A 24,651-nucleotide genomic window follows, 5' to 3' on the forward strand; every position below is an offset into this window, starting at 1 on the left:
ATCTGAGATCATTCAATATTCCAAGCAACAGTGCCAAAGAGTTCCAGTATCTCCCACACTCGCTAACACTTTACGCAATGTTCTTCTGCATGTGAGATGGGATTTCACTATGCTTTGGATTGCCAGTTCCCTGTAATCAGTAATACTGAACATATTTCAATTTTTAAAGATGTATAGGCTTGTGTGCACACATATGGGTTTGTGTATGCGAGCGCAGGTGCCTAAGGATGCCAGAGGCATCGGATCCCTCAGAGTTGGAGCTACTAATGGCTGTTAACCCCTTGTGGGTGCTGGACATTGAAATCAGGTCACCTGGAAGAGCAGCTACTGCTCTTCACCACCGAGTTATTTCTCTAGCTCCTTTTTATGATCTCAAGTTCATGTTCAAGGTCAGTCTGGATTACAGAGAGAGTTCTAGAACAGGCTCCAAAGCTACAGAGAAACCCTGTCTCAAAACAAAACAAAGGAATACTGTGTTGAGATCATAGTTTTTTCCTGGAAGAAGATGTCTTTATGGAGACATCTTAAGACCTTAAGATTTAAAGAGGCACAGGCTAAGGACACAGATAACATAGAACAGGCATGTTTCTAAATTGGCCAGGTGAACTTACCGTGTCTGCTATGTCATTCATTTCTTCTTCTGTACTTTGCAGCTTGGTGATAACGGCTGCTCTCTTTAGATTCAGGTATTTCAGCCGTTCTATAACTGTCTAAATGTAAAGAACAGACATTTGAATATTGTCACAAGCCACACACTGGGGTGACATTTGTTGGGGTCCAGCCTAGACAAGTTCGTATATCCCAGGTCAGAGCATGAGGATTAGAATTATTAAGCAAAAGGAACAGAGATATGGGAGAAATAAAAGACAGAATCACAGAACAGCACCAGGAGGGACATTCAGTGAATACTGAATCCACCCACATTTATTTTTCACAAACTTATATACTTCACTCTAAAAGGTGAGTAGGGAGACAACAGACTTCATTATCATGATAAAAGGAATAGTATGGTGATATTTCATTTGTATTTTCTTAATTCAAGCTTGCCTAAAGTTCAAAGAGTAAAACAGCCACACTGATCAGCCTTACAGACCAGGCAGTGGTGACGCACACCTCTAATCCCAGTAGCCATGCTAGTTTGCCATAGAAACTGGGTGGTAGTAGTGTACGCCTTTAATCCCAGCCCTAGAGAGGAATGTAAGATGGGAGGAGACAGCTCTCACACACAGTCTCATTCTGAGGTTCCTGGAGGCAGGATTGCCATTTGGACTGAGGTAGAGCTAAGAGCCAGTGGCTGGCTGTTTTGCTTTTCTGACCTTCAGACTGAACACCAGAATCTGTCTCTGGTTTTTTATTAATTGTGCTACAGAATAGACTTGATTTCTCTGACCTTTGGTCCAGGTGGAATAAATTCAGCCCTATACTCAAAATCCTAATTAAGCACACCCTAGGTCAGGTTTTCTTGTTTGTAGATACACCTATTGGCGACAACTCTGAAAGAGTGAAAACAAACTCAGACTCATAGTCACGGTGGGACAGGCTCACATCTGTGGCCACCACAAAACACATTGGCACTTGAGTATGTCAAACCTTAGGAGAAAGTCGTGGGCCCACGGTTTAGGTTCATGGTTCTTATGAGACTCTGGGTGGAACCCAGGCCCAGGCTTTCCTAGCTTCTATGCATTGTTGATGATCTTTGGTATTATTAGAAAAATTTTAAAAATATTTTGCTCTTTCAAGCCAACATTTTATATATCTCGGGCTGTGCTTGGATTTGACATGTGGTCGAGGATGCCTTTTGCAATTCTGAACTGCCTGTCTCTGCCTCCCAAGTCCTGGGACTATCGCATATGCCATGACGTCTGCTTTGTGCAGTGCAGGAGATGGAACCTACGGAGCCCCAGCCCCAGCCCTTTGGTGTTTCTTGGCTTCTCTATGCATGACTCCAGTCTCTACCCTCTACCTCTGTTGTCACACTGCTACCTTCTGCCTCTCTAACTGAGGCTGTCCTCATTGGACTAAGACACGCTAGTTAAATATGACCTCATCTTATCTAGACTGATACGTCTCTAACTATAACACAATTCCTAAATACCTTATACGTCTCTAACTATAACACAAATTACGACTTGTATATTTATTTTCCTTAATATATTGGATCCTATATAATGGCAGGCGTTCATGGATTCACCAACTTCCTTCCCAAATGCATTCTTAGAGGCTCATCATTATTCCAGAAACTTAGGAGATTTGGAAAATAGTTATTGTGTTTTGTGTTATTCACTAATCCATGTGCTAGGTATTAGACCTAGAATCTCATTCATAACAAAATCTTTGGCCATCATAGTATGCTTCAAGCGGCATCTTTCTCAGTTTTCAGTTGCACACCCTTAGTGACTACTGATGTTCAGTCTCCCATCCTGTGCTTCTATCTGCCCTTTGCTTTTACTCTTCCTGGAGACACTGTGGTCGTAGAGAAAATTTAAATTCAAATATAATTTTGCCTTAAACATGAACAGATGAATAAATGCAACATGGAATTTTAAAGTGTCAAAACGAAAAGATTAACGGTTCTAAACTCTGAGTAGAATTCTTCGCACAAAACAAGTACAGCTCTGGAAGATTTCGGAATCGTCCAGCTGCAAGACGCTGTGCTGTGCCCCATACTCACCACGAAGTGGTCCTCGGGGGACTTATTCCCATCCAGTTCGATGAGATACTGGGGATTGTGCTCGGCCATTAGCTCCTGCAGAACACCAAACAGAAACCCGATAACTCAGGATCATAGGGAAAGCTGAATGCAGATGAAAATCTTAACAGCTAATAGGAAATCTTCAGAGCTAAATAGTTCACTTTGTGCAGGTTATGAAACGTGTCATTTCAGCACTGGACAGATCTTTTGCAAGCGTAGAGCTGCCTTGCTCTGTTTTTACCATGAACTTTGCTTGAGGCGCTGAGGATTTGCACAGACTAGACAACTGCTTGACCATGGAGCTACACCCCCAGCCCCTGCTGCTGTCCTCTCCCCTCATTTTCTGCTCCCCAAAGTTTAAAACTCCTTCCCAACACTAAAGGTTGTGAGGGCATTTTGCAGCACATAACTGCAGCTTTGTATTTTTTGATGCCACAGAGAAAACTGATTAACTTTTAAATCATGTTCTTTCTTCGTATAGATAATAGGATTCTCTAAGCAATGTGCTGCATCTTTTAGTACTGTAGAGCACACTTTTTAAAATAGAAATTTATAGAACAGAAGATTACAAAAAAAACATCTTTTTTTTTTCAGATCTGTCCTGGAACTAGTAGACCAGGCTAGCCCTGAACTCACAGAGATCCCCCTGCCTCTGCCTCCCAAGTGCTGGGATTAAAGGCATGTACCACCACCGCCTGGCCAGAAAAACATCTTTAATCCAGACACTGAAAGGAAACTACTGCTATTCCCATCCATCTTTTATTCTGTCAAAAACATTTTTTGCGTATTTGAGATCGCAATGCATATGAAACTCTGGAGCCTACTTTCCTACTAAACATTATAATTAATACTCCCCTATATATTTTCAAGATTGTGTCAACATCACGTCTTCATGGTTGTGCAGGATTCCATAGCATAGCTGCAGCTCCTACTCAAGACTCCTCTGCTGTCCCACATTTAAGTAGATTATAATAGCTTGCTAATCGTTTCTACTTACTTTTAAAATTAAAAACCCATTTTCTTCAATAATTATCAAAGTAGTTGGACTTAAAACAGTCATACTCTTCATCCTTTTTATTCTGTGCCCTCCTCATTGAGTGAATACCACACACATACACGTGCTGAACACCACCTACTGAGTGTCTTTTCACTATAGCCTCAGACACTGAAAAAGGATAGGTTTCTAAAAGAATTTAATGTTAGCTGGCATTGTTTATTGGTTTTCTGAAAGGTTTTATAATTCACAAGTCTCACGAGCACAGAAAGAGAATGCCCATTCGTTCCTGCCGTCACCGGCTATTTTAGCTTTTGCAGTCTGACAAACTGAGTTGAAGAACAGGATGTTTTAACTTTTCACCTGCTGGTGAGGTCCACATTCATACTTCCATCTCTGTAAACAGCCTAGTGACTTTTGAAAAACATATTTAATGTATCCCAAGAAACACAGAGGTGCTTTGTAGGAGTAAAATAACACGGCTGGGAGAAAAGGAGACTTGGGGGCTCAGTGGTTCAGAGTACTGCTCCCCTCCGGAGAACCTGAGTTCAGTTCCCAATGCCCACGTGGTGGCTCACAACTGCCTGCAACTCCAGCCCAGGTTCCTGTACCCTCTTCCGGCCCTCACAGGCTCCTGAAAACATGTGAACATAAACAAACATGTGGACATAAACATGTTCTCTCTCTCTCTCTCTCTCTCTCTCTCTCTCTCTCTCTCTCTCTCTCAAGTACACCTTTTAAAAAAGGAAGAGATGTGGAGGTCACAGCCTTTTCTGAGGTCTTTCATCAAACAAAGACACTTGAAAACCATTTAGCCACAGACAAATCACAAGCATCAACACTCCCACATTAGCAAGGCCCCGTTCTTACTTCTAAAGCACTAAGAAGGATGTCCTTATACAGTTTCACAGTGTTTTCAATGTTCTCTAGGTAATCCTCGGGCCTCTGAACCAGGTACTGAAGAATTTCGGTCACCATCTGCATTTCAGCCATAAATGCCTAAAAGGGGAAACATAGAAGGGAGAGACAGAATTGAAATCTTGAGGGAAATTATTATCTAATTTATGAGGGGCAACTCAGAGCACCATCTTGGACACTTGGGAGGAAGGATGGATACTGAGGACCTTAGATGTTAAAGATGGAGCACTCTTGGGAGTCTTCATTGGAAGCTGAACTTTAAATCAACTTGATTCTTGCTATTTTTTTTGTTGTTGTTCTCAATAAGCAGAATGGTGAAAAGGATCTCTTTTGAGTGAAAAGCCTTCTCTTTTGAGGCAAAGAGTGAAATTAAAGCCCCTGAACACCTGAGCTTGTGGTCCATGCCTTCACTCATCCAGTGAGTTCTAGCGTGCCTACTAAATCGGAAGCACCATTCAGAAGCTTCATATACAATACTCACAGGCTGCATGGAGGAGAGGAGCTCACACTGTGGGCAGAAAAGGCGGCATAAACAGGTGACGCGTAGGTAACACAGTGCTAGTCTGAGGAGGGAAGTGATTTACTTCTGAGAAGGACAGTAGAAGCTTTTTGGAAAAGATAGCATGTCCCGAGTGACTCGGAAATGAATAAACGTTGGCCCATAATCGTAATTGATGAGGAGTCTTAATATGTAGAGGGTATGGCCAGCACATTCCCTGAATCCCAGCGGCCTGTCAATCACGTGACTGAGTAGTGTGTTGGTAAGTACCCAGAAGTAGTTCACGGCAGAGACAAGGCAAAAGGTGCCATTTCATATGAGATGGTCACAAAAAGTTTTCTGAGGGAGGATCACTTGACTTTGAAGAAAGGGAGCCTCACAGATTTCTAGAGAGAAAACAGGGCATATGAAGTTTCTCATCCTAAGGCCTGGCATGTATTATTCTAGGTAATTTTTAAAAATTGATTTTTAATGTTTGACATGTGTATGCGTGTGTGTGCACACTCACCTGTATGTGTGGGCGTGTGCACATGTGGGTGCTGGAACAGAGCTCAGTTCCCCTACAGGAGCAGCTCTTAATGCCATTTATGTAGGTGCTAATTCTATCATGGAGATTGAGTCTGTCTTGGAGCCCAGGCTGGCCTTGGATTCACCTATCCCAGGCTAGCCTTGATTCACCATATCCCAGGCTGGCCTTGATTCACCATATCGCAGGCTGACCTTGGATTCACCACGTCCCAGGCTGACCTTGATTCACCATATCCCACGCTGGCCTTAGATTCACCATATCCCAGGCTGACTTAGATTCACCACGTCCCAGGCTGACCTTGAAATTACCAGGACCCAGGTTGGCCTTGAATTCACTATATCCCAGGCTGGCCTTGGATTCATCATATCCAAGGCTGGCCTTGATTCACCATATTCCAGGCTGGCCTTGATTCACCATATCCCAGGCTGGCCTTGAATTCACTTCGTCCTAGGCCAGCCTCCTTGCAGTCCCCCTGTCTTAAAGTCTCCTGAGTGCTGGGATGAGAGGCCTGCACCATCACCTAGACTACACTTAGTATCATAATTATTCTTCCTAGTTTTTTATCAATACATGCTTATAAATAATTCACATAATTTGACTCTTCTTATCTATATAAACCATTTTACAGGCTTTCTTAAGCATTTTAATTGATGAAATAATAATTCATTTCTATGTATATACGATGATTTAATTATTACTCTATAGCTGTATAAATAAGAATGCTTCTGATTTTTTATAAATATTGTAATAAACAATTTTTTATTATACTGAGCAATATGTATTTATACTGCTAAAATTCCCATGGAATAGTTCCTAAAATTGGAATAACTGGACCAATGGTTGTTCATTTTATGATGTTCGATACATTTTGTCGTCTTTAAAAGATGCTTCCATCTCTGCATCAGAGAGCGCTGCTAGCAAGCTCGCTGAGTGAAACCATCCAATCACTATCCAGATGTGTGTTGTTGACTCTCTGTCAGTCACTGGCCCAACACTAGAGCTGTCTTCATACTGCATAGGAATATCCCATTCAGCAGGATACACAGATTGTAAGCAAGCAAAAATTGAATACGATTTCAGAAAAGGGCAAGTTCTGGGAGGAGAGTAAAGGTCAAAGGTCAGACTGGTGCCTGTCATGGCAGCTGGTGTGGCCGACTGCGCCCTTAAAATTGGCAAGTACACGGGCATGGGATGGAAGTGTGAAATGCACATGGGGGTTTGACTTAGTATAAACCCCAAACGTGCTGTACTTAGAATCTTCACCTTTTCTATATGTTCAAGTAAAAATCCAGACAGGAAAGTTCTCAAGGCTTCAGCCCTGCACAAGGAACTGGGGGCAGCCGAGGATTGCTGAGAGTGGGAAAGATAGTCTTTCCTGGGGACGAGCAGAGCAACTGGCTATCCAGTACCAGTGGTCAACCCTGAAAACATGTGCATGCGAGTAGCATGTGTGGACTGAGTATGTTGTGTTTATGTAGTTGGTAATTCTCTCTCTCTCTCTCTCTCTCTCTCACATACACACACACACACATACACACACAACAGCAACAACAACAACAATTAGTGAAAAAGAAAGCATGAATTTGGAAGCGAGGAAGAAGTGTTATGTGGGTGTTGGAGGGACGAAAGGGAAAGGGGGAACATGGAACTACATTATAATCTCAAAAAAAAAAAAGAGACAAGAATAATTCAAGTAATCCACCAACTCCGAATGTGTCATTCTTGGAATTTCCATCTTTATTACATGTTCAAGTAAAAGTCTGACTATATTGGCTTAAATAAATCTCTTAAGATGTAATAGACATGAGGTCCACTCAATAGGAGGATTTGAGCATCATGCTTGGTGCTGTAAACCCAGCCAAAACCGCCCACGGCTAGTGAGATCACGGATCTCGGCAGAGAACCTCCAGCCTCAGTATGCCAGGTTAACCCCTAACCACATTCTAAGTACCTAATCCTGTACCCTTGGATAGGCATAGCTTTCCCCCTCATCAAGGAAACCTCTCTTTGTAAAGGACAGAGACTATTACAGAAAAACGTGACTGGTAAAAATACAGAGAACAACTGATCACGTGTGCCCGGCCTCAGGGGACAAATCTACAACACAATTGCTGTACCTAAGGCTCAGGGAGCATCACAGGAAAGGAGGAAAGGTTTAAGATCCAGAGGACCAGGAAATCTGCTATGTGAAATGAAAGGGAAGCTTCACTTATGATAACTCAACAATATGGCTGCCTAAACCACACCCAAACAAGAACAACACCAATAGGCATGCTAGCATGCAAAGGAAAAATCCCATAGGCTCTACCCCGAGTCAAGAACTGCAGGCCACTGCAGGATGCTAAGAGAGGGAGAAGCCATCTTCCCCCAAGGATGAGCTATCTAATAGGTCATCCAATTCCAAAGTGGTCAGCCCTGAAATTATGTACAGAGAAGCTATATTAAAAGGACTCAACAACTTATATTTATGTAGTGGCATAATCAATTAAAGCAAAAGAGGCTTGGAATTTGTGCGGGAGTGGGGAGCATGGTAGGAGTTGGAGGTAGAAAATGGGATGGGAAGAGATCGTGTAATTACATTTTAATTAAAAGAAAAGGATCTAAGAACCAGGTTGGGGAGGACTGGGGAGAAACCGTGTTCTGGATGAGGCAGGGCTGTTGTATTTATAAACATAAATTTATGAATTTATGTTGTATACATATGGTTGACTGCACAAGACCTGTACAAGATGAAGCCATTCACCAATCCGGTGTGGAGGGACGATGGGCTCAGAAGCTCCCCTCCCCTAGGTGGAGAGCTGCTGACAGTTGATGGCTCTTCAATGAGGAGAGTCAATTTCAGTTAGGGATGTGGTCCCTAGCAGGCCGGCTGTGCTCCAGGGGGTAGCCTTGCATCCATGGGGATATGAGCAGCACTAACTGGACTCGGTAAGTTTGGCGGTAAAGATATGAAGTTGAGAACAAGGAAGGCTGACTGGAAGGGCAGAGCACAGATCCTGGGGGAGTAAGGACAGAGTAGGGTAATAGGATCAAAGTGTACTGCATGTATGTGTTAAATTCTCAAAGAACTGGTAAAAATATTGACTCTTAAAGGCCTACTTTTTATTTTTACTTTGGGAAAGCATGGTTACTAGCACACTTAAAATGATGTCTGCTTCACATCACATTTCTGTTGTTTTGTACAGGAGTCACTTGTTGGATGGTCAGTGCGGATGTGATATCTGGGAAAGACTGGATCTTCTGTAAGGCAATGAGATAGGGAGGAGCCGGGAAGCCATGAGTACCAGCGAATGTGATTGTCAGTGCAGAGAGGTTGCTCTGACTCCAGGGTAGCCAGGAAGAATGCACTTTGCCGCAACTGTGCATTCATCCAACTTCTAAACACGTTGTGCCTCTAGGGAAAGATCACAAAGGCCACTGAGCCTGAGTCTCGTTCAAAGACATGGGCCGTCACCTCCGGCTCCCACAGCACTGGCTGTCACCTCCCACCAACACCCTTGGAGCTGCAACCCTGCAGTTTCTTTAGGCTCCACTAGGCTATTGCGCTCCTTTCTTGCCCTCTTCTCCTGCCTTCTCTTTGGAGATGCCTGTAATCCCACAGCTCCTCTATGCCCTCATGGCTTTTTGTTGTTGTTTTGTATTTTTGAGACACGATATTTCTGTGTAATTGCTCTAGCTGTCCTGGAACTTGTTTTGTAGTCTAAGCTGACCTTGAACTCCCGCACTCACAGAGATCTGTCTGCCTCTACCGCCCAAGTGCTAGTATTAAAGTGAGGCCTCCTCACTTTCTGGCCTCCACAAAAGCCCTAGTACCAGGCGCTGAGTCTCTCTTTGGGCTGTTAGCCCCAACTCTCACTGAGTGTGGTGATGACCCACTGAACAACTTGGTCTCATTTGGTCCAGCATGAGTCCTTGGGATGCCCTCAACTACAGACTGCTTTCCCACCCCCCTCATCCATGGGAATGGTTTCTTGCATACCATCTCATTCCCCCTTGGGATGCCTTTTAGAATATCTCCAGCTTCTATATCTGGCACCCCACCTGAAGGGCCTGGCTACAATATCCTTTAGATAATGAATCCCATTGTTGCCACCTGAAGGTATCCTAGATCCCAATATTATCCAGGACCTTTACAAATATTGGTGCTGATAAGGGAAATGGAAAGAGGTTCTTCATTCCCTGTTTCTCTTTCCTCTGCTCCAAGCCCTGTTTGTTTTTGTCTGGTCTCTTCCCCCAATACTATGTAAAGATCTGGTCTTTTAAGTTAGGGTTGATGGATCTATAAATTCGTTGCAAATTGGGAGCCAGGAGCCAGACCTAGTGGGAGGGGAAGAAAGCTAAGGAGTGGTCCAGATGCAGCGTACCCACACCAGGCAAGCACTCCTCACTGGCTGGTGAGTCTCTCGCCCCCACCACACACACCCAAGCATCCTCTGTTTATAGCCAAGGCTCAGAACTTTCCTATCTCTAAGCAGTCTTTGTTCCCAGCTTACTGAGATTTATTTACTTTTATTTATTTACTGAGATTTACTTACCTTTATTACAGGGATTCAGGCGTCTTTTAGGTATGAATGGCATTATACCTAAAGCCAGTATGGTTTTATTCTGTCCCACTTCTATTAAAAGCTGGCTCTGGAGCTGGGTTATGGTTCCCCCTCCTCTAGACCCAAGCATGCTTGTTTAAAGGTTTCCTCCAAGATCTCTGTCCCATATCAGGCAAGCCGCTGACTGCGTGACAGAGAAAGGAGGGCAATCCAAAGCAAAGGGACACACTGCTCCCAGTGGGGCCATTGCTGTTTATCTCTTACTCTCTGAAACTTTGGCTAAGGCATAACTCTCATCTCAAAATTTGTAAGGCTACCACGTAAACTTTCTGTACCTCTAGATTTATAAGCATATTTGGTATGATTAAAAATCTGCAAAATTTGCAACAAAAGGGTTAACTAAGAATCTGTACATAGCTACTCTCAAAGGAGACATGTGGCTCGCTGCCGTCTTATCTGCTGCCCCTATCTGTATGAAGACAGTCACGTGGCTGACAGCCATCCTTGGTAGGGATGGATGTATGAAGACAGTCACGTGGTTGTCAGCCATCCTTGATAGGGGTGGAAAGAATGGATTTTGCCATGTGACCTCACTCCCATCTTGATGAAAGTGACTACCTGGCATAAGCCAACCAAGGACAAAAATCTCCTAGCTGAGAGGTCCAAACCAGATGATTGACGCGCCCCCTCCTTATCGGCCTCAGCCCACAGTCTCTTCTCTTCCTCTCTGACCTCTTTACTCTCCCCTTCTCCCTCCTCAATGATTGGCTGTCCAAATCAACCCTCTTGGGTGCCCACTGCTAGCCCACTGGCAGACCCTGGTCCTCCTGCTACTTGCTTGGCTATGGGATCCCTTTTACCCCCCCTCAACCTGGCCTAAACCCACCACAATTCTCCCTTTGTGGAGGTTGTTGAGCTGGACAGCTTGGTCAGGGTACACACTTCCTACTCATTAAGAAAACATTCTGAAATAGGAAAGGATTGGGCACCTTTATTAAAGAATTCCAATGTATTACCAATCGTACATCCGTACTTTCCATGATGTATATATGAGGCTCGCCAACCACCTTCTCCCTGGGGAGGGCAGGCAAGGCTGGAGCTCATGCAAAGCCCGGACAACTGGCCTCCTGGCCTGTCTCAGTACGCCTGCCTTTAAAGCGCTACTTCTCCCAGAGTTTCCCTGACATTAGAGCCAAACTTAAACATCTAGAGAGAGAGCCGAAGTCTTAGCAGTGGCCTTTAAGGTGTACCATGGGAGAGATTAAAAAGGCTAGAAAACAAAATAGCTGATGCTAGCTATGTGCTCCCAGATGACCATAGCAACTGCCCAGGCTCCCTGGCCTTCCCAAACCCAGGACCTCTAGGTCCATTCCTCAAATGTGGTCAGAAAAGTCACTAGTCCCGAGCTTGCCTGAGCCCTCAGAAACCTCCTTGACCGTGTCCAAGGTGCCATCATGGAGGGCATTGGGCTATTTACTGCCCCCGTGTTCCTCACAGTCTGAGGACATCAATCCCAGATCACTGACCTTTCGGTTCAGGCTCCCTTGGCCTGACCACTGCCATCTTCATCAGGGAATCTTGGGGAGTCATCACAGTATCATTTCCTTGTTTTTGGACACTGGGACAATTTACTTGGTCCTGATGATGTTTTGGGGATCCACCTGTCCTTCTCATTTCACTGTTGTCAGGGTAGGAGGGCTGCATTACCAACCTCACCAAACCCACCACTGAGCTGTATCTTTAGGGGTACCCCTCACCCACTCCTTCCTAGGGGTACCAACCTGCCCCATTCCTTTGGTGGGAAGTGACTGTTTAGCCAAAGTGGGAGCCTCTGTTTTCTTCACTGCCCCAATGTGCTTGATCCCAGGCTCCCTGACTGTTCCCCTCCTCCTCCACACCACACAAACGGACACACCTTTTCCCTTGTCGGCCTCTGTAGGCACACCGCTGAGTGTGGGACACCCCAAATCCCTTACAGCCAAACATTATTCTCCTCTCATCGTCTGACTACAAAACCCTTTCACTTCTACTCAGGACAAAAGCAAGATGTCGCCCACCCAACTGGACCTGGTGTCTAGAAAGTTTTGTCTGTCTGTTTTCTGTGTGTAGATGGGTCTCTGTTTTCTGGTGTGTCTGTAAGTCTTGTGGCAAACATGGGAGCTGGTGCAGGCATTTCTGATGGGAATGACAGAGGTCATAAAGCCAGCACAGCTGCTTGACAGAGACCTCACAAAGCTGAGCCACATGGTCACCAACATACTACTTTTGGTTTTGATCTTGCAGGTTGCCTACTTGGTAGGATTTTAATGCATGTATAACTTGAGGATATGGGGTTGATGAAAAATTCTTATGAATCATTTATGCCTTCTCCCAGGAGTACAACTTCTAAACTTCCCAAGGAAAGTCCTGAACATAGTTCCTCTGCTACTTTTAGGGAGATATTCTTATCTACTTGAAAGTCTTCCTTGTGCCTTGGCGGTTGTGATTCTCATAAAGAAGACAGAGGCCCCTTTATGAGGCTCTGAGCTATTCTTGAAACATCTGCCCCTGTATTCACTCAGGAACAAGATAATCAGAACAAAGTACAAGTCTGTTCCTCCTCTATGCTCGGGCGATTGTGAGGCATAGAGAGCAACAAATGTAGATTGGCTAGAGTTACCTCTGCGCTACACAGGGGCTTAAAATGATGGGCAAAGGATGGTGTGAAAAACTGATAAATGAATGAAGTGTCAGGACCTCCCTTTCTTGGGAAAGTTAGCTCATGCAAAGCCACTGTGCTGTCATGCAACCAAGGAGCAAAAGAATACCAGGATTAGATAAATGTAAATAAATTCCATACTGATATAAAATGTAAACATTGTATTGTGCCAGAAATTGAATGCTAACTGCAGCAGCTTTGGCCTGAGGATTTTTCTTGGGCACTCTGACTATAAAGGGTTAACAATCCACTGCTTGGGACATGGCAATCTACCTGGGTTGGGTTGGAGATTTCCTTTCTAACAAACTTGAAACCGCAAGAGCTGCCCAGAAGTTGGGGGTTGATAAGGAAAATGACTGTGAAAGGTAACTCTGCTGTGTTATTTGGTGATGACTAGAGGACACACAGGAGGGAGTTAAACACATGTCTGGGAGCAGAGACGATGGGAGTCTGTCCCTGCTCACTGAATTCTGCATCAATAAAGGAGCACCCGGGCTCCTCCTCAGGCTGCAGGGTCTCCCAACCACAATGGCCTGGCTCAATCCTCCATGGCCTCCTCCTTCCTCCTCTCTGGAACCTGTCAGCCTCGGGGGCTGGCCGCTGGCAGGGAGCCGAGACAGAAATGGATCACACTAGGTGGAACCTGTGAAAGCTGGGGGACAGCACATGCTTAGGTTTTGACTGGTCTCCCTTGAGTGTGTGAGCTTCTGTGTTCTCTGTTTATTGGTTTTGTTTTTGCGTTCTCTGCCACTGCCAGGCACCAGCCACCACTGCTAATGTCACTGGCCATGGTGGCTTTGATGGCCAGTGCTCAAGTGCTTAGAATTTATCTCTGGGCTTTCTGGTCACTAGATTCAATTTAGCTGGGATTTGAATGTCTTTTGAATGTGGATAATATTAAAGTTGTTCTATGCTCTTCTGTTTTGTTGGAAAGCTGGCTCTGGAGCTATGACTCCCCCTCCTCTAGACCCAAGCATGTTTGCTTAAAGATGTCCTCCCAAATCTCTGTCCTGTGGCAGGTGTGCCATCTACCTATGACAGAGAGAAAGGACAGCAAAACAAAAGGATATAAAGCAGAGGTTCTCAACCTGTGGGTTGCGACCACTTTAGGGCCGCATATCAGGTATTTACATTATGACTTGTAACACTAGCAAAATTATAGTTATAAAGTAGCAATAAAATAATCTTATAGTTGGAGGTCACCACAACACGAGGTTGTTATTAAAGAGTCACAGCATTAAGAAGGTTGAGAACTACTGATTTAAAGCAACTTGCCTGGCAAGGACTGCTCTCAATATTTACTCCTGTCTCTGGTAAATGGTTAGATGGTTATACCCTAGATTCTGACAGTACAAGAAATGTTACAACAGCTGAGAATATGAAGGCTTAAGTGAGTTAGTTCTGAGGGTGTAGCAAAGGGTGAAAGCGAGTGTTCCAAATGCAAGCTATGAAAGTGTGAGAGAGTAACCTGGGGTTTCTTTCTCCACAATGCCATTGTTAGGTTAAGATCCCAAAGGCTTAAGAAACCTGTATACAACGGTTCAGTCTGACCCCTTGCTTGGCAGGATCTGAAGACTGCTCACCGGCAGGATGGGAAAAGGAGGTTCTTGTCCTTGTACCACCTATGCTTGCTTTCTTGTGATCAAGCTAGAGATTACTGGATGCCGGCCAAAGGCTTCTGGAGGCTGTCCTCATTGGTAGGGTGGAGACATGATGCATATTCAGGAAGGCATTCTACCTTTTATGCAGGTTGGGGAATCTTCTATATCCTATTAAGAACCCATGGCATCCCAGATGGGAGATGGAGATTCTTGATAAACTTCATTGCATCATTTATCACAGCTGCCTATCAGAAATGATCGAAATACAGAGAGTACACACCCTACCTTCTCAACCACTAGGTATAGACACAGTCGAAGTAGTTCAAAGCTCCTCAAGGTCCTTGCATCTCTAAAACCACCCCTTTTAGATGATATTGATCCCACCTCTCTGTCACACCATTCCATTTCAGGCCGTAACCTCTCAGGTCATCCAGGATCCCCAAAGTGTGGCTCAGGCCACCCTTACCCTCTAGAGCCAAATATGACTGACAGTAAGGTCCCGTTGCTGACAAGAGCCACACAGCTCATTTAACATGGAGAGATCAAGTTGGTGCTTACATAGAACATTCACACCCATGTGCCATTGTCAATGACACAGAAAGATACATGCAGGCTACCAAACAGCAGCCCAACAATAAAACCATTGACCTACAATCTGTCCTGCCTCTAAAATATGCTAGGGCAGTTGTGGCACAAACCTTTTAGAAGAAATGAACCCCATGAGATGGAACCCATATCTAACACTGCTTGGGTGACCAAGAATCAGAGTCTAGACAGCCCAGAGAACCTAGTATAAAACAAAATACTTCTGGTCTACAATAAGAAGGTAACAATAAAATGACCCCCAATAATATTGTGCTGTACTCATAGATCGGAACCTCGTCAGCCATCATCAGAAAGGCTTCCTCCTGCTGCAGAAGGGAACAGAGAGACCCACAGACACAGCGAAAGAGAGTGCTGTAGGAAATCCTACAGCCAGTAGCCTTCAAGTTACCCACCCACTTGGGCGTGGCCTCTTATACTATAAATGCAGATGTAAAGTGCTCATTCCTCACTCTTTCTGCTAATGGATCCTGTTCCCTGTTAGAGCAGAGGACTGTGATCTGTGAGACTACCCCTAAATAAATAACCCTTTGTTATACTTATTTCTGAGCTAGTGTGGGATTTCTTTTTAGCATCCATCTTCAAGAGAGAGAACTTGAAACACACTGCTCTTCATGAGATATCTTCTTCAAATTCTCCCCTATGGAGCCTATGGAACCCCATGGAAGAGGAGGCAGAAAGACAGAAAGAGAGAGGCAGAGGGGATGGAGGACACCAAGAGAAGGGGGGCCTCTAAAACAACTGAACACAAACTCACAGAGACCGAAGCATCAATCACAGGGCCTACAGGGGTCTGCACCGGCTCCTCTGCACACGCACTCTTGCTCCCAGTTTAGTGTTCTTATGGGACTCCTGAGGGTGTGAATGAGCGGGTCTCTGATTCCTGTGCCTTCTATGGGGGCTCTTCCTTCTGTTGGCTTGTCTTGTCCAACTTGGTTATGATGATTTTTAACTTCATCTGATTATATTCTGTTATGTTTGATTGTTACCTCTTAGAAGCCTGTTCTTTGCTAATGAGAGGCAGAAGGGAGAGGACCCAGATGTGGGGATGAGCTGGGAGAAGTATATGGAAGGAAAACTGTATTTGGATTATAGTGTATGAGAAAAGAATCTGTGTTTAATAAAAGAGGGAAGAAACATGAAAAATGTGTATCTTACTGACCACAAGAATCAAAATTAAAACTACACTGAGATGCCATCTCACCCAACTCAGATTGAGACAATAAACAATCAAACTTGCTGGCAGGAATGCAGAAGAAAAGGAACCTTTATGTATTCTTAGTGGAAATAAACGCAAGTTAGTCTAGCTACTATGGAAAGCAATGTGGAAGTTCCTCAGGAAACCAAAATTCAAATGACCACATGATCCAGCTGTGCCACATGTGGGTTTATACAGCAAAGGGATCAAAGTCAGTATGCAAGAGGTTCCTGCAGTCCGTGCTTACTACAGCACTACTCACAAGAGCCAAGTTTATGGGGTCAGCCCATGTGGTCATCTATTAGTGGAGAGCAAAGAAAATATACTGTGCATGTTTTTATAATACATATATATATATATATATATATATATATATATATTTTACACACATCAGTATGTTTCTGCCATAAAGAGGGCAAGTATGTCATTTGCAATAAAACTGGAGACCCTCATCAAGCTAAGTGAAATAGCTACACTCAGGAAGAAAAGCGGCATGGTTTCCTCCCATACGTGGAGCTGCATAAAAACATAAATCAGACCTGAAATAGAAAGGTGAGTATTTGGATGGAGAGAGGACCATTGGGAGGGGTGATGCCATCAAATAGGAATGATGGGGATGGTAGGCGTGGCCAAGGAACATTGTATGCATGTGTGAAAATGTCAAAACAAAACCCGTTGTTCTGTGTAATCAATATATACTAATTTTAATGATGAATGAATTTTAAAATTCAAATAGTTCTGAAAACATGAGGTATTTTTATCCATCTCCTCCAGACCCTAAAAATATAAAAAACTTAATTTTCTCTGGCATCTGCCATTCCCCTGGCTGTCACTTAATCATAAAAGATTTCAAAGGTGTCACGCAGTAATGACCACACTGAGACATTACCTCCTCCTCTTCTTGTTCTTCTTCCTCTTCCTCCTCTTCAGCTTTTCCGTCTTTGGGAAGGTCCTTCTTCCGTCTCCTGCGACTCTCGATGATTTCGGGGTCCCACTGGTCTCTGTTGTATATGTACCCTGTGGAACTGTGCTGCCTTTGCCCAGAGACTCTCTGGCATAAGTCATAGTCGCCACACTGCAGAAACAATGTAATTAAATCAGTTCAAATATTTCATTCTCTAGGAAGGCAGGATCACACTAGGCCACCCTAGAGAGGTAGGTGGAATACTTATCCTTTAAGGAGATACTGTGCCTTTGCTTCTCAGAAAGTTTCACCTCATGGTGTAGTCTCTTATAGAACCTCAGACAGAAAGCTGAGGCTTTGTATGTCTGTCTATTTTTCTGAATTGCTCAGACACGTGTAACTTATCTTTTTCTTCTTTCTATCATTGTTTCTTTTTTAAAAATGTTTTTATTATTATATTTTATGTGTGTGGGTGTTTTGCCTTAAGGTATGTCTGTTTTCCATGTGTGTACCTGGTACCCCTGAAGGCCAAAAGAGGTCATCAGATCCCATGTAACTGGAGTTACAGAGGTGTGAGCCACCTTATGAATGCTGGGAGTTGAACCTGAGTCTTCTGAAAGAGCAGCTGGTGCTTTTAACCATTGACCCAATCTCTCCAACACCTCTCTTTCCTAAGCATGACTTCTCTAACACTTTGGGCTTCACTCCTCTTTGAATAAACTTCAGCTTTGCTTGAATTTAAATTTTTTAAATAAGTTTTATTTCTTGTTTCATATTATCCACCAGATAAATTTAAAATTTTCTGCCAGGTGGTGGTGCACACCTTTAATCCCAACACTTGGGAGGCAGAGACAGGCGGATCTCTATGAGTTCGAGGTCTGCCTGGTCTACAGAGCAAGTGCCAGGACAGGTTCCAAAGCTACAGAAAAACTCTGTCTCAAAAAACAAAACAAAACAAAAACAAAAATAACAAAATTTTTAAAATTTTCCTGACATTTGAGCAAATACAATACTGTGGTGGTATTTTGCATTAAATTCTAGTACATGGCAACCTTCAGTATATGATTTACATGTCTGGTCAACAGACTTATTTGTCTGAAGTTAATATATATGAAATTATCAAATATTTTAAATAGGAGAGACCTAGCAGAATAGTGAAAGTAATAAAAAGAACAGAAAATCAGTTTAATCTTCAAAGTTTTACAGAATTTTATTATTTTAGCTCAAAGAGGCTAAAATGAAGGAAAATTAAGAAGAAAGTCTTGTGTCTTCTGCCAATACATATGTGTTTGTGTGCATGTATGTATGTGCCATATTTATTGTCACTTTATGGACAAAATATTTCATAAGATTCAGAAATGGTACCTATAAGATCATGTTATCTAGCCTTTAAATTCTGCAAATGGAGAAAACTTATTCCTCATGGTAACCAAAGCCCAAACCAAAGTGTACAAGTAACCTTCATCTTTCAAGATGTTTCCACATGCATGGGTTCACTCAGTTCTCAAGCTACCCCCAAACGGAAGTAATCTGATACCTTGCAGATCAGGGAAATGCAGCCAGGCTAAAAGCATCACAGCATCACATGGTGTTACCATCCATCCCTGAGCTCTCTGTGTGCTTGACCGCTCGTGAGACTGCAGATCCTGCTCTGAATGCTTTGTATGATTTTTTAAAAAATCTAGATGAAGGGGTGGAGAATTGCTCAGTGGGTTAAACTGCTTGCTGAGCAAACCTGGTGACCTGAGTCCAGTTGCCGGAAGCCGTGAACAAAACTGGATACACAGAGCACCTAACCCTAGCCCTAAACCTGGTTTCCGAGCCCAGGGTTCCACGCATCCTCAGCTGGCCCGCCCATGGGCTGGAGGGAACGTGGAAAGGGCCTGATTGAATGACGAGCACCACATGTTGTGGTGAAACACTGCAGGTCCCCAAGTAGTGGCAGTGGTCAGCGGGCACGAGACCACAGCGGCCCATGAAGGCAGCCGCAGGGAGCCACGTGTGAGAGACAGAGACCTATTAGGCATGCCATGTAGAGAAAGTGGGTATTCATTTCGTGGGTTATGGCAAGGAAAGGAAAAGGGGGAAGGGGAGAGGAGGGAAGAGGAGAGAGAGAGAGAGAGAGAGAGAGAGAGAGAGAGAGAGAGAGGAGAGAGGAAGGGGAAGGGGAGAAGTTGGGAGAAGGGAGAGAGGCAGAAGTTGCCTCTTTGGGAGAGAGACAAAAAAGAAGGAACTCAGGCTGGAAAGGGAAGGAAGATCTGCTTGCCTCAGAGGACAGATGAGGGAGGGAGTGGGCGGGGCTTGTCTCTTAAAGGGACAAGACAGACCATTACAATTTGAAAGCTTGAGAATTACTTGGAAGACCAAGTAGCCTAAAAGCTGGATGCTACTCCTACAGTTTCTGATCCTTAGCTCAAGAATTTGCATTTGAACAAGCGTCAGGACACTGCTACCATTTGCTCCGAGAACCTGCTCGAGTTGCCTGCTGGCCATAAGTGTTCCCTGTGGTACAAACCCCTTTAAAAAGTATCATGGAAGCCATACACATTTTGCACCAGAAAATACACACACACACATTTTTGCATATGACTGAAAGAGATTTATGGATTTCTGAGTGTCATGGGTCCCAGACTGGAAACTTCTAGGCATTAGAAGTCACAGGCTTTTTTTTAAACAGGTAACCACAAACTACTGAGAAGCTTGCGTTGCCCTGGGCTACATTACTGGAGCAAAGGAACAAAGTTAAGAACTTCCTTGCCTCTGTGGAGCCTTCTCCTTTATGATGTCTATAGAACAATTCTCTTATCTGACCTGGGAGACTTATTCTTCCTGAGGAATGGCTTTTCTCTTGACTAATAACTAATCACAATTCCCCTTCTGCTACTGAAGATTCGTATGCATTTTAATTGTCAAATTAAATTACCTGGGAAGAATTACCAAGCTAGAATTACCTGGGAAGACAGGCCTCTGGGCGTATTAGTGAAGGACAGTCCTGATTGCTTTAGTTGATGTGGAAATCGCACAACCCAGCCTGAAATTAGCTGCCACACCCCCATCTTAGGGTCCCGAACCACAGTCGTGAGCAGGACATTATCTGAACAGTAGACACACCTATATTTCTTTGTCTCCACTCTTGACTACTAGTGTGAGGCCTAGGTATTTCAGTTCCTGCTGTCTTGACTTCCTGAGTGAGGGACCTTGGCCTTATTTGTTTTCTATTGCCATATTAAACACCGTGAGCAAAAATGTGTCAGGGAAGAAAGGGTTTGGCTTACATTTTCCAGGTAACAGTCCGTTACCCACCCGAAGGAAGTCAGGGCAAGAACCTCGAGGAGAAACTAGGAGGAAGCTGCAGATTGGCCTGTTTTTAACTCAGAGCTCAACAGGCATTTTTATAGAGACCAGAACCACTGGTCAGGGGATGGCACTGCCCACTGTGGGCTGGAACCTCCTGCATTAGTTCTGCCCCACAGACAAGCTCACAGGCCGCTCTGAGATGGACAAATTCCTCAACTGAGGGTCCTGTTTCCACTTCCTAGGTAATTTTACTTTGTGCCAAGATGGAAATAAAAACCAAGCAGCAGAGGCCTTACCTAGAATTGAAAAAAAAAAAGTTTTCTCCCTAGCTTTTGTCAGGGTATTTTGTTAAAACAGGAATGAAACCAGGAAAATTAGAGCCAAATTCAGCATTCTAATGTAGTAAGTGTTTGGGGCCTTTGGCCTGTGTGCTCTCTTTTTACCAAGTTCAATTTCTTAAATAATCTGTACTTTACTTCCTTGGACATTATGTTTGGTTTTAGTTAATGAAGCTTATCTTCTCCTTCTGTAGCAAATGTTCTTATGTGGGTCATTCTCAAGTTTGATTGGATTTTTTTTGTCTTATTACATAGTCTAGACCTAAACTCAAACTGTTGATTCTTCTGCATGCATCACCACACCTGGCCTGCATCACCACACCTGGCCTGCATCACCACAGCTGCCCTGCATCACCTCACCTGGTTTGCATCACCACACCTGGCCTGTATCAACACATCTGGACCTGCATCACCACACCTGGCCTGCATCACCTCACCTGGTTTGCATCACCACACCTGGCCTGCATCACCCCAGCTGCCCTGCATCACCACACCTGGCCTGTATCACCCCAGCTGCCCTGCATCACCCCAGCTGCCCTGCATCATCACACCTGGCCTGCATCACCACACCTGGCCTGCATCACCACATCTGGACCTACATCACCACACCTGGCCTGCATCACCCCAGCTGCCCTGCATCATCACACCTGGCCTGCACCAGCACACCTGGCCTGCTCAGGATTTTGGTTCACTCCTGCCTGTTAACAGTGGCAGGGCTACAGAACACAACATGCTCGGCATTAGAAGGCTTCCTCTCTCACAGCTGACCCTGACACATCTTTGAGTCTTAACATCAGAGCTGAGAACCAAATCTATTTGAGCCATCATAAACTGTCACAGGCATGAGAAGCAGGTGGCAGCTAGTGTTCAGATGTCAACACACTAGAAGTGTGGCTATCTGATGGAGGTTAATCCTGTCCAGACAAGGTCTGTAGCACCACCGACTCTGAAAGCTGTTGTTCACTTTTGCTGAAGCAGCTTGGTGTCTCCCTGATACCTGCATTGTAGTATGTAATCTCTTGTGATGTGTGTATGTAATCCCATGATTGCATCTCAATCTTATGGGTGCATATATCTGTGGGTAGTCACGCAGATGACTTTTTATTTAGCTATATAGTTCTGATATACAGAATATATACTGGAACTTGCTTCATAACTGGATCTATTTGTCCCACCAGGACTGTGGACACTAAAAAACCTGGCTTGTTCTTTTGCTTACAGGATGGCTTCCCCCACCCCATGAGGCCTCCAGTGAGAGAATCCAGTCACATAGCCAGAAACCTTGGTTCCCACAGCCATATCTCTGTTCTGTTCCCTGAGATACACTAGAAGTCACCTCCCTGCAATTGTTTTCCATTTGGCAGGACATGCAGTCAGGAAAGGAGTCTTTCATATAGATCACGTTTGGAACCTTCAAAGATAAAGAGACACCCAGGCTTAGAGAGTTGTCTTTGTTTTGTGTGTGTATCTAAACTGGAGACTTTACAGAACAGGAGGAGAGCAGCAGGAGAAGAATAAAGAAACTGATGCAGAAAAGTATGTAGTGGAGCGTTCACTTCGCCCTCAGACCCTTCTAGGTCCTGCGCTTGCTCTGAGTCTTCTTCTGAACCCTCAGGGGACACTGAGGCTGGCACTCAGAGGTCCCCAAAAATAAACTCTCAGCGTCTGAACACCAAAGCTTTCCCTCCATCTTCACAAAACAAGTAGATGGTGGCATATTAAATTCTGATCGCAAGCCCATGTAGCGGCTGTTGCCATCTCTGTCAAGATGAAATAGAGGCACCTAGACAGTCTGTCAAATTCCAGGAGAAGATAAAGAGAATTGGAAATATGATCCCAGCCCTGACTTTTTCAATGCCACACAGTGTTCCTCGGCATTATACATACAAGTCATCTGCCTACCCTTTTATTTAACTGCTAAAATTATTAGAAGTGGTTAGGTACCATGCGGTGTACCAGGGGGAGCTTATATGAATGAGTCATGATTACACCCTCATGTAGGGGTTGTGAAGGATATACAGAGAGGTGAGGAATATCAGAGAAGAGAGAAACAGGGAAGGCTCCCAGAGAAGTAAAAAACAACTGAGTGTTAAGGGTGTGTCTGTCTGTCTGTCTGTCTGTGTGGTGGCAGTGAGGGAAGTGGCTGCCAGGGCAAGTTCTGATGAGATGATGCCCACACTGCCTTACAAAAGTTAGCTATGATGACGTCTGGTGATGGGGCAAAGAAGTTCCTGGTAGGTGGAACTTCAGGAGCAGAAACCCAGAAGTGTGATACATAAATGACTGTTTCCATAACTACCCAGAAAACCTGGGCTGGAGACACGACTTAGTGCTTAAGGGCATATACTGCTTGTGCAGCGGACCCAAGTTCAAATCCCAGCACCCACATCAGGTGGCTCACAACTGCCTGTAATTCCAGTCTTGGGGACTTGGGGGATCCGACTCCCCCTTCTGGCCTTCTTAAGCATCTGCACTCACATGCACAAGCCTACACACAGACACACTATTAAAAGTAAAATAAATTTTAAGTATGAAAGCATTCCTCGAACTTAAGTCCTCTGAAAATAAAAGATTTGCTGTTTCAGGAAGCAACTAATATCCTTACCTTAATATTAATTATGACATCTGGTTGCAATTCTAAATTTTTAACTAAGTCCAGTTGCTTTAAAGTGGTCATAGTATCCTGTGCGAGTGATGGTATTTCGGTGATGATGTAACCTGTAAAATGTGTAACAATTTATTATATCACTATGTGAGAGCACAGCTTTATTATAATTTATAAAATATTAAAATATTAACAAGTAAGTGAAATTCATAAAATTGTCTGTCATGAATTTTAAGTTATTACCACATGAAGTGTAACTATTAATGATGCTTTTCTGATTAAAAGGAAATCACCAACTGGGAGGAAACATCCTTAAGAATTCTAAGTCAGGGACAGGCAAGATGGAGCAGGGGGTAAAGGTCTTTGTCACAAAGCCCAGCGACCTGAGCTCATTCTCCAGGGTTCATAAGCTGGAAGAAGAGAACCAGCTCCCTCAAGGTGTCCTCTGACCGCCACATGCACGCCATAGTGTGCATATGTCCCCCTTAACTGTAACAGTGAGTAAATAGATGTTTTAAATTCTTTAAAAATCTAAGTCAGTTTGATTTAGATGAGACACTTATGGAAAGAAACTCCAGGCTAATACTTTTAACCCAAGTAGAAACAGTTATATGACTCTTTTTATGTGACCTATTATTTTCATCTTTAGGTTAGTATTTCATAACATAGTAAGCCACATACATACAATATCTGTGTAGTTATAGAGAGTGATGAAATGCCTGTGTAGCCTTTGTACATAAGAAACAGAACACAGTGATGTGGGGGTCCCCTCTGTGTGTTGCTTTTCTTGATTAATGAATAAATAAACTGCCTTGTCCTGTAGATAGGGCAGAACTTAGTTAGGTAGGCAAGGAAGACAGAACTGAATGCTGGGAGGAAGAAGGGCAGAGTCAGACCGAGACACCATGGAGCCACTTCCAGAATCAGACATGCTGAATCTTTGCTGGTAAGCCACTGCCATGTGGTGATATACAGATTAATAGAAATGGGCTAAATTAAGATGTAAGAGTTAGACAATAAGAAGTTAGAGATAATGGTCCAAACAGTGATTTAATTAATACAGTTTCTGTTTGATTCTTTTGGGGCCAAGCTAGCCAGGCGGCCAGAATTAATAAGCGGGCCCTCCTCCTACAACACAATATGGTTGGGGCTTTAGAACACTCATTGACTTGCATCCCACACAGAAGGAGAAATCTCACTGCAATGAGTCTTGGGTACCACCATCATGTTG

The 24,651-nt window shown here is 43.9% G+C and overlaps 1 protein-coding gene across 2 annotated transcripts in view; it reads right to left on the reverse strand.

Moving 5' to 3' along the window:
- Window positions 1-24,651, reverse strand: part of Ak9 (adenylate kinase 9) — a 144,134-nt gene that overhangs the window by 108,477 nt on the left and 11,006 nt on the right. For both annotated transcript variants that reach the window (XM_048424988.3, XM_048424987.3), the window contains exons 7-11: window positions 23,421-23,533; window positions 17,166-17,351; window positions 4,557-4,685; window positions 2,672-2,746; window positions 612-710 (exon numbers count right to left, since the gene is read on the reverse strand). In XM_048424988.3, the coding sequence (XP_048280945.3) occupies window positions 612-710; window positions 2,672-2,746; window positions 4,557-4,685; window positions 17,166-17,351; window positions 23,421-23,533 (602 nt within the window). The remainder of the gene's footprint in view (window positions 1-611; window positions 711-2,671; window positions 2,747-4,556; window positions 4,686-17,165; window positions 17,352-23,420; window positions 23,534-24,651) is intronic.

The sequence above is a fragment of the Myodes glareolus genome, chromosome 1 (genome assembly GCF_982192425.1).
Source record: "Myodes glareolus chromosome 1, mMyoGla1.1, whole genome shotgun sequence".
In the NCBI taxonomy this organism is placed as follows: domain Eukaryota; kingdom Metazoa; phylum Chordata; class Mammalia; order Rodentia; family Cricetidae; genus Myodes; species Myodes glareolus.